We start from the raw sequence: 11,528 nt of genomic DNA on the forward strand, positions 1-11,528 counted from the left end.
ACTCTACTTTTAAATTTGATAAAAGGATGACTTAGAATTGATGAAATTTGACACCAAGATGGATTTGAATAGGGTAAGACCACCAAATTGAGCTCCTGAAATTTGGGAAAAAAGTTCAAGACCGGGTAGTATACTACATGGTCTGACCAACTTTTTTCTAATTTTCTAGGAATGCGATCTAGTGTGATCATAATGCTAAATCCAACTCTGTGGCACAAACCAAGAGGTGTAGATGTACAAAATATAGCTTGAAGATTGAAACTAGGGTAAGATTAGGATTAAATAAAAAGGGGCATGCTTAGGATCAAGGGTTGAATGTTATGATATGTAAATTGAAGGGAGAGGACTTAGGTTAAATTGATAATTAAAAGCCTAAATAAGTCCTATAATGCAAAGTGCAATGAGACACACTAAGGAGGGTGCTAACCTAAATATGGAATTTGACAACCTCATTAAGGGTGTACAATTTAGGATGCTACACAGGGTAGAAAAAAATATTGTTTGCTAGGTATCTTATGAACAAGTGAATGCATCATAGGCTAGAAAAAATCCACTATTTTCTAGCTAAGCTTCACACTTGTAGAAAATGAAAACAACATAGGCTAGTAAAATATGTTGTAACTTACTAGGTTATTTTCATGTCAATAATATCAAACATTTTAGGCCAAGAAAAACACACTATTTGTTGGGAAACTTTGATAAAGTGCTACAAAAATTATCAAAAGGTGTTGTGATAGCACAACCAAATTCTTGATGCATGAGAAAAGTGAAATAAATAGCATGGTGTATGCCCCTATTATAAAGTAATTGCTAATGCGAAGAAAGAGAAATTTTCATTGAGGTAGAAATAATGATACATGTAAAGACAAGTACATCACATCAACAAGTTGCCTCAAAATGGGAAAGTTGTGGTGATGCGACATATAACTAGGTTGTTAAGGTTACTTATTGCATTTATAGGATACCCTTCAAATACTTATCTCTTTATGTCTCTTGCGATATGATTATGACACCTATCACAATATTCCGTTGTCCTAGCTTTCACCTTAAACTTTTATGAGCAAGGCTACTTTATATATCTTGTGTACAACTTTACCTTGATTTTTATAACATTTTTGGCAATATTTTTGTATTCGTTGTTTATCTTATGCATGGAAGGTTATTTGTTATTATAGACAAATTTCTACTCCTATGATTCCTTTATGCAACTTCAATATTTTTAACAAAAACCTAGAATTCCATTTGTTTTTGTATTTTTCGTACAAAATGATAAGATTTGAGCTAGATTGTCCTTGAAATTTGACAACTCGTGTTCATTTTTCTAGAATTGACCCCATATGGTTGGATTTAACCTTTGATGGTTTAACATTTAAATTTAAATTTTAGCCAACTCCCACCCATCTTTTCCATGCCTAGAGCTGATTAAACACATATTTGTTTGTTTTATTGCCATGAACTTATATTTAAATGTATTCAATTGTATATATTTGATCATCTAAGTAATTTATTCAAATATCATTAACATTTAGGGAAGATACCATTTTGATTGGCACTCTAAAAAAAATAGATCTAGTCATTCATCCTAGTAGCACATGCATTTCTAAAGTGTATTGTTCTTGGTTTTTTACCTATGTCATACAAGAGTTAACCCAAGAAAAAATATCCCCTTTTGACACAATGAAAATATTTTCATATATATTTTAAAATACCACCAATCTTCAAATAGATATTAGAAAGGTAGAAGAAGAAAAAAATAATCAAGTGAAAGAAAAAGCAAAGTTGTACACATTAACATATTTTTCTATAAATGTATGACATTTGCACAATTGTAAAATAAAAAATAATCTATAAACTCAACCATCAATAATATAGAAATAATATTCTAATTCCAAAATAAATTAAATATTACCATAACCTCTTCCTAATCCTAAAAATTCCAAAGCTTAACATAAACTATTCATGGATCAATTAAAAAACTAATATCATTATTGATTATATTTATTATTCACTATTTCAACAACACACCCTCAAGTATACTCATTATTTAATTGAAATCTTTCTATATTTATTTGCATGCATCTTATTAGTTTAAGATAGGGCACACTTAAAGGGAAGCTTATCGTTTAACAGATAAGACTAGAGACATTTCAACGAGACACATGGCTCGTAATAAGTGGCGATGCTTATGGTTTGCATAGTTGACTATCTCAATGAAGCCATTTTGTTTATCTACGAATCTCTTTCTATTAATTTACGTTTTGTTCCAGTTGGAACTTGGATTAAATATGATTTCCCATGGTAGAGTAAATATTAGAGGTCAAATCTCACTCCTGTTCCAGTTGATATTATGACAAACCGCAGTTCATTGCCCAAACTATCACACAACTTCACCCTAAACCATTTCCAGAAACCATCTTAATTTCATATCTGGGACTGCAATTAATCATTTATTTTCTTATGTTTTCTATCATTGATTACACAATACAATTTGATACGTCGATAGGAAAAACTCCGATACAAATAAATACAAAATTGATAGTTGTCGATTGTATTATAACAGCTCTGGTACAAAAAGTCAACATCCATTTTACATGGTGTCCCTCAAACAGAAATTAACTCTGCTAGGAAAGAGATTTGATGATATGTACATGCATAGAGAAACAAGATCTATGGGCCCTTGTGTTCTTGGGTGTATATGTAATCTGTATGAGCAACTAATGTTCGCCGTTCTAAGCATTCTTCTTCACTCATTTCATTACCACATTCATTCCCTACTTTTGACTCTTCTTTTTCCACTCTGCCATCAAACTGTATAACCCCCATTGAAAATAAGGAGTATTATTAGCTATGAAGCAAGAAAACACAAATACTTGAAACCCTAATCACAAAAGAGGAAAAACAATTGGCAAAAGTTTCTTACAGTGTGTTTTATCTCCATTTGATCTTTTGTGAACAACGTAGAAGCTTTGAGCGGCCCTATTGGATGTGGGCGTGTAGCCATGACTGAAACCACAAGACATATAATGCACATGCTGAAAATCCAGAGCTTTCCCTGTTGCACTGAACTTGTATAGATTTTCGCCATTTTGTAATTAAGAAGCCGTTGCCAAACTGAGCCTTAAAAGTAGCAGAACAAATTGAATGGTTAATGGGCTTCTGAAGTTGCTTATGTAGAAAATGGTAAGATAGAAAAGCAAACTGAATGAGAGGATGTAGAGTCAAAGACGACAGTTGGGTAATGTTAGTATATTAAATGCTAGTATCTAGAAGTTGAACAGAGTGTGTGGCTTTTGTTTGTTTAACACTTGAAGAACGCGGTTTTCCTACGGCCACGCTTTGTCGTTCAGGAAACTGACAACGCTGCGCCGACTTTTATTCTATGCGAGGATTTCTTAGCTTAATCAATTTCTCTACCCAAATTTGTCTAATGGTAGATACCCACCAATCTCTATGTGTATAGTTTTTAAGATCAATATAATTAGATTATATAAATATATGGAATCAAACTATAATAGAATGGAGTATAGATTTAAATAAGAAGTTTTATTTTGGTTAACTTGTTATAAGTGGTTTTGGTTGTTCAAAGTCATTTACATGTGAAATTGAATGGTTCTAAATGAGTTCATCAGGGATCAAGTCTTGCTGACTGCAAGGCTCCGACATTATAAGAGATAAAGCCATGATCATGCCTTAGACAAATTTTGTGGAATGGATACTCCTCGGTCCTTGGCTATTAGTCGAAGAGATTTCAGTCTATAAGTCGTACCCCCATATTGAGTGGCAAAAAGTACTCTGTGAAGGCCCTCGCTGGGGTGGTGTGCTCACAAGCTTCGTGCCCTTGCTGACCTCCATTAAAAGAATAAAAATTAAAAAATACAAGTCACTTACATGTTGAACTTAAACCAATTGTATGTTTCGAAAATCTAACCTCTTTAATTTAGTAATGGTATTGTATTGTTAGATTATATATAAATATTAGCTGAAGAAACTTGCCATACTACATTGACTTTTGTTGAATGGCTCATGTAAATAATTGACTACTTAAAAATCTTTGAGTCAAAGTCAAGCCCTTGATCTCATGTTTGTAATGTGACCAACTTTATGACTCAATTGTAACAATGCATATGAATAAAATTGACAATTTTTCAAATACTATTTCAACTAATATCAAAATTTCAACTTATGCAATGACAAGTTTACACATATCTTGAAATTTACTTGATTAAATCCATATTTATTTTGAAGGGTCAATCTTAATCCTTGGGTAATCGATTTCTTATCTTGGTTCAAATTCATAGTTTGTAGGAGTGATTGTAGCCAATTATACAATTTGCACAAATGAAAGACAATTTTGAAATTTAAATGTGGGGTCAACCCAACCCTACTTACTAGGTATTATGCACCAACTCAATGTGTCAAACATTTCACTTTCCATATTTAGAGTTGTCTTTAAGGATGTTCATTTCAGTTTATGCAATAAGAACATTGAGAAATTATTTGTTTGCATAATTAAAGCTTTCCTTACTACATTATCTATTATAATGAACATCTAGGCCATGATTTGTATGATTGTGAACTGTTTAATAAAAAAGTGGGATAGGCCCATACCATTACAAAGGATAATTGACCATTACAAAGGATAATTGATCTTTGCCTTGAAAAATATCCAAATGTGTGCTTAGACACTAATAGTTAGCAAACAATAAATAATATATAATAGAAAAAATAAAAAAATAAATATAACAAGTTTAGTGGGTATAAATTCATGCACCAAAGTTTAAATCTAGACACGATTATTTTTAGAGCATATGCAGATTTTTAAATATTCATCTATTTATATAAGTCATTCACCAAAATTCAATGTTGTATGGTAAGTTTCTTTGACATTATATCCAAGTTGACATTTTAGAGTCTTATGATGATTTAATGTCACTTAAAACGTAATTATGATGTAAGATTTATCACTTATTATGATGCATGAGAAACCCCCTTATCCTTGTTTACCTTAACCACATCGATTTTAATCCCTTTTTATCCCATGTTCATTTTATCTATTTTAGTTATAGGTTTTATTAGCTACTAAAAAAATATTAATTCCTCACAATAAATGTTGTGAATCTATTAATTTCGAGCAGTTCTAATTACCAACTTAAACCTTACATCACCACTATATAGTAGTTATGCATTTATCACAATATTGTTAAAAAGTTCTTCTATTAAAAGTCACAATTTAACTTGAGTTCAATGAAAACATAATTTGAATAGAGGGAATGACATTTTTTCTTCCTCTTTTTTATTAGAATTGTCATTTATTCTTTTTCTTTCAAAGTTATTTTTATTTCTTTTATAAAGTTTGTGAGTGATTATTGAGATATCATACACTTTTAATATTTTTTTATAGCTAACCACATACTATTAAGCTTATCCCTTCTTAGTGTTATTATTATTTTGTGTCGATGTGATTTCATTACTTATATTATTGGCTTTTCTAACAAGTACTGCTATAAACCTGTAATAATTAGATAAATCATCATGCAATATGTTGGTTTCCTCTATTTTGAGAGGGTACTATTTTTTAATGTGTCTCAACCTTGCTCCTAATATTTTAATGTTAGAAAATGTATGATTCTAGTGTATAAAATGAAAAAACTCAAATTTTGGGCTATAGGCTTAGTTATCAATCAAAATAAAATAAAAATTCTTGGTTTTTCTTAATTATCTACAAGGGGCCTAGTTATATAGATCTCTTTGAGTACTTCAATTTTTAAAAAAATGACTTCATCGGTCCACCAGATCAAAATTTATAGCTGTAGCGTCCTAAAATTGCGACACTTGCAATTTCGACTGCATTTCGGTCTTCACGATGGCGACGCAACACGCAACCTGAATGGAGACCCCGAAACCTGTTTTTGACACTGAAAACTGCATTTTCTTGCACCCTGGTCTAAACCTCCTTTGCACCCTGCTGTCCCGGGAGGTGGGACCAGAGCGCCCAGTGCCCTGGTCCTTCAGGACCAGGGCACCCAGCGCCCTAGTCCCCCAGGACCATGGCGCCCAGCGCCCTGGTCCCTGGGTCCTATTTTGGCCCCGGTCTCTTTTGGGGTCTCGGGTCTTTTTGTTTGCAATTTGGAAATTAACTTTCCTGGTCGGCCTAAGGTCGGAAAAATCAGTCTATCAGCCCTAATTGACAAGTATATAAACTACATTTTCCTCTCTCATTTGGATGGATGGAAAGTAGATGAAAAAAAAAGGCGAAAGCAAGATTCAAGATTCAAGATTCAAGCATTCAAGCATTCAAGCATTCAAGCATTCAAGCATTCCTTCTAAGTCTCCATTCAAGGCTAAGTGTTGCATTCAAGACAAGGATTCAACCATTGAAGAGGAGATCACATATTACTACAACATACAACAATACAACAAACAACAACATCTATACCTTCGCACATAAGGATACAAACATCCTTACAACAAGGTATTAGTACTTGTTTTACATTACAGACATTTACATTTACAACACTTGCTCATTTCTTGGTTAATTCCAAAACCAGGGTTTGACCTAAAGGCAAACCCCTAATCCCTAACCCCCCAATCGTCTTCGCTTTTCTGTGTGTAGGTTGCAGGTACGCGGCTGAAATTGAAGATCTGGAATCCTTGTGCAGAGACGAACAGATCCCCCTTCGTTTTGCGGATTTTTCGGAGGACCGTGGCGCCGGGCGCCATCGTCCCGACAACTTTTGCTCAAATTTGTAGGACAACATCATATCGACATTTTACTGCTAATTCCAGGTCCGCAGCTTCATACTATATCCCTATCTCATTTTATAAGCGAATCTTTCTCACTTTCTATGCATTCCTAGCTTAATTCTTCTATCAACATTCTTTACAAAGGAGGGTAGCCTTGCTTTCTTAGCCCTTGAAACTCATTTAGCATCCAATCTTGCCTTGTGAGATATTGGATCTTGTGGGTTTCAACCCCTCTTTTGAATGTAAAGTTTCTCCCCTAAGTGAAAACCATCAACCCTAGTAACCTCCCTTCTCTCTCCTCGGAGTTGGAAGAGGGGAGAGCAACTAGGGTTCGATCGCGATTTTCCGCTTTACATTTTGGTGAACCCGACGTGAACATCCTTTCTGATTATTCATGATTAGATTTGAAAATTGATTCCTTGATTATATTTCCATGTTTGATCTTTTGCAAAATTTTAGAGGTTAATTGCATAAAAACCCTAAAATTTCTTTTTAGTAATTGAACTTGTGAAATATTTAATTATTAATGCTTGTTTCAGATCTACCCTTCTATTACAAATTATCAGTTCATATTTGTGCTTTAATTTTGAAAAGTAAGTGGTTAAGTGTCAAAACCCTAATTTTTGAAACCCTCTTGATTCAACCTTTGTCCGACAATTTCACTGATCAAAACATCTCCAAATCAGCTGTAACTTTGGATTCCGCAATAAAATCACAATATCTTTCATCCCTGAAAATTTGGAAAAAAGTTGCGAGGACCGTGTGCACTCCGAGCGCCATCGTCCCCGACATTTTTTCTAAAATTTCGGGAGCAAGATCTTACTGTATTTTTCTGCTAAAATCCAGAATTTTGGCTGATTTTATCAATTACAACACTTTCAAAATTACAGTCAAAGTTGGTCTTGTGATTGCTTGGTTTAGGGCTTCTAATCATTAAAAAATCATTAAAATTGAAATTTTGTGTCACAATTATGTCCTTACTGTCCTAAATCTGAAAAGTGTGTTTGCATTCATTCGAAATTTCAGTGCTTTATTCAAATTCTTGCAATTTGTGACTTTTGAAATTAAATGCTTAATTACAACAACTTTAATTTCCACTTTCAAAATTGAATTTTGCGTGAAATTGAGTCAATTTTTAAATTTCAAAATTTGCATTGCTTTTGACATTCTCTCTAAAATCATAAAATTCAAAATTTCAATTTCCCTCTCTTTTTCAAAAATTCAAATTTTGCATTTTTCGACAATCTTGGTAGTGTTCAATTTTGAGATTGCAACTTTAATTTGGCCTATCTACAGATCGTAAAATCACTCAATTTTTTCAGATTAGCTCTAAAATCATCATAACTTTCATCCCTACAAATTTCGAAAAAAGTTGCCGGGACTGTGTGCACTCCAAGCGCCACGGTCCCTGACATTTTTTTTGAAATTTCGGGAGACTGTCGTGATTGCATTTAATAGCTTAAATCTGGAAAATTGGCTGATTTCACTGAAAATTGCTACCTCTAAATTCAAAATCTTCTCTCTCTTTCTAGTGCATGAGTTTTACAACAATAAGCCCTACTTACACTATTCCCGTTAGACGAAGCTGTAGAATTAAGTCTTTCCGAGGTTTAACTACCGAGGAGATGGAACCTAATTTGAGTAGTCCTTTTAACGAGGACATGGGTAATTCCTCTAATCCTCCTAATGATGAAGAAGCTCTCCATGAGGTTTCTGTAGAACAACTTTTGAAATTGGATAACCAATTTCATGATTTTCACCAATGGATGTCTCATGAGTATCCCGAGAGTCAAGCTCTTCCTTTAATTGAGGGTCTAAAACATATGCTTCAAAGTGATAAGAATGGAATTGATATTTTGCGTGGTATTGCACACATCGTGGGTTCGAATGTGATGCCTATGAAGAGTTGTGTTGAATCTTTAGGTTATACACAACCTCCTACACAAGTCAATCATTCTATTCCTTTGACAACTCCTATTGCTAGCATACCTACCTTTACATCAAACATAATGACTACTTCTATGCAAGATATTCCTCCTATGGTTACCAGTCATGGGGGCAATCCTTCTTCTTCAATTAACCCTATTCCTTCATTTAATCCGACTTCTTCATTCATTCCTTCAATGAGTGTTCCTATTATATCTCCACAAATGAACATGACGCAAGGGGGCAATTCATTCAACCATTCCATTCCTCCTGTCCAATCATCTCCTATGACTAATTATCATAGAGTCCCTCCACCTTACTCTTTACCTTCTTTCAATAACATAACACCTCCATCTCAATCTAATACATCTAATATGAATTCTTCGACTGAAGCAACCATCAACAATCTTGCACAAACTGTGTCTTCTTTACAGCAACAAATTGCCTCTATGAATCAATCTAAGTTTAGTGTGCCCACATTTGATGTTGCGAGCCCACTTTCTCTTGACATTGTTCGAGCTATCCCTCCTAAACATGTTGAAATCCCGCATTTGGAGCTTTATAATGGTAAAGGTGATCCTCTAACACATGTTAAGACTTTTCAAACAATATGTACTGATTTTGCTTATGACCAAAGATTGCTTGCAAAACTGTTTACTAGAACATTAAGAGACAAAGCCCTACAATGGTATTGCTCGTTGCCTTCTTATTCTATTACTTCTTTTGAACAACTTGCAAATGCTTTCATTCAACAATTTCAAAACAATATAAGTCCTAAAGTTACTTTGATTGATTTAATGCATTGTAAACAAGGTGTTTAAGAAAAAGTGATTGATTTCATCAGTAGATATAAGCATTTGTATGCTCAAATTTCTTTTCCAGTACCTGACAATGATATTCAAAGAATCTTTATTTCTAATTTACAAAAAGACATTCGAGACAAACTTCTGTTTTCTGAGTTTACTTCTTTCCAATAGTTGTGTGCAACTCTTCACAATTATCAACTGACTGTGAGTCAAATGGAACAATCACATCCTATGGCTCCGAGTGATAAGGGTGATAGCAGTCAACAACCATTTGGGAAGTTTAAACCGAACAAAGATTCTATCAAATTCAATGAAAACATCATCAACAACAATGTGAATGCAGCATCAGGTGTGCCTCCTATTTCTAAATTTTTCAAGAAAGAAAGAAATTATACTCCTTTGAATGAATCATTGCATAGTATTATGAATAAGTTATTGGAACAAAATGTGCTTACTCTTCCTCCTGTACGACAAATTGACCTTGCAAAGATTACTTCACCTTATTTTGATAACAAATCTTTTTGTCAATTTCATCGTCAGCCTGGGCATGATACTGAAAAATGTTTTTCTTTAAAGGGTAAAATTCAAGATTTGATTGATAATAATACTATTTCTGTTTCTGGAGTGAATGATAAAGGCAACACATCTGTAGCTCCTCCTAACCAAAATCTTCAGATCTTTACTGATCCATTACCTTCTCATACCTCTAATGCGATTGAGGCTAATGATTCCTCTCTCTCATCTGTTGGTCTTGTGTCTATGGCTCCGAATGTGATTAACTTTGTAGAGCAGCAAGAAAATCCTAAAGAACCTTCCATCACATTTGATTCTAGTGAAACTATTAGGGCACCTGATGGTCCTTTATACATAGTTGAAAAAGTCAAGAATACACCTTGTCGTGGAGTGCTTATTGATCCTTCGTGCATGGTTAATGTTATTACTGAAGAATTTCTTTTTACTTTGCAATTGAATCAAGTGATCTATGACAAAACAGATGTGGTTGTGAAATTATTTGATGCATTTTCTTCTTCTGCAATTGGTTCTATTACATTGCCTATTGAGGTCCATAACAAATCTCTTGATGTGAACTTTGCTATTATTCCTTCTTCCGAACAATTTCGTGTGAAGCTTGGCTATCCTTGGCTATCTTCCATGAAAGCTATTGCTTCTCCTATTCATAAGTGTTTAAAATTTCCCCATAATGGTGAAGTTGTTACTATCAATCATAGTCTCTTTAAACCAGCTGAAAGAACCTCTAGTGTTCCTATAGATTATTTTTGGCCTAAACAATTCCAATCCCTTCCTCCACGAAGTGATCATCTTTTCAAATCTTATCAAAAGTGGAAAACAGATATGATCTTATCTTTAAGTGAACCTAGAACACCCAAACTTGACATTCCAATCATTCTTGAGAAGGAAGTTCTTCCTTTGAAAGATAAAACTAATGTCTTTCCTCAAGAAGATTCTCAACCCATCCCTATGGATGTGACTATGTCTATGCCTAATAAACCTTCTAAGAGTAGACCTGTACCTCCTCGTCATGATGGACTTGGTCTCCTTCCTAAACCAAAAATTCCTCCTTTATATGGAGCAGTTCCTCCTCCTTCCTTCTATAGAGAGAAGAGACCTTCCTCTTCTCCTATTATCCAGCCTAAGAGACCACAACCTAAACACCCAAGTGATAGGGATGAGAACATTCCTCCTCCTCAATCTTCTTCACTTCCTACTAAGACTAGACATAATCATTCTGCACGTGAACACCGACGAAAGCGTCGTCTTAGGGCTCAAGCAGTTGCTTCTCAAACTTTGCAATCTCCAAAGACACCTTCAACAAGCATTATTCCATTTTCTCCTCCACCGGACATTGAGCCTAAATCTCCTAAACATAAGATGCATGATGGTCTTGATCCTGTGCAAGTTAAAGATCCTATTTTTATAAATCTTGATGATGCTATAGATGAAAATGTTATTCATGATAAAAATGTTACTCCTCTTGCTTATGACAGTGAATATGAACTTGTTGATATTGATAACCATTTATCTAATGAATTT

The 11,528-nt window shown here is 34.0% G+C and overlaps 1 protein-coding gene across 1 annotated transcript; it reads right to left on the reverse strand.

Annotated features, from left to right (window-relative positions):
• Positions 1-2,500: 2,500 nt before the first annotated feature.
• On the reverse strand, positions 2,501-3,201 carry LOC131055953 (phytosulfokines 3). The gene is made up of 2 exons (XM_057990268.2): positions 2,921-3,201; positions 2,501-2,808 (listed from the first exon to the last, which is right to left on the reverse strand). Exons 1-2 carry the CDS (start codon positions 3,083-3,085, stop codon positions 2,668-2,670), a joined length of 306 nt encoding a protein of 101 aa, XP_057846251.2. The 5' UTR covers positions 3,086-3,201; the 3' UTR covers positions 2,501-2,667.
• Positions 3,202-11,528: the final 8,327 nt, after the last annotated feature.

Source organism: Cryptomeria japonica, chromosome 9 (assembly GCF_030272615.1).
Source record: "Cryptomeria japonica chromosome 9, Sugi_1.0, whole genome shotgun sequence".
Classification (NCBI taxonomy): Eukaryota; Viridiplantae; Streptophyta; class Pinopsida; order Cupressales; family Cupressaceae; genus Cryptomeria; species Cryptomeria japonica.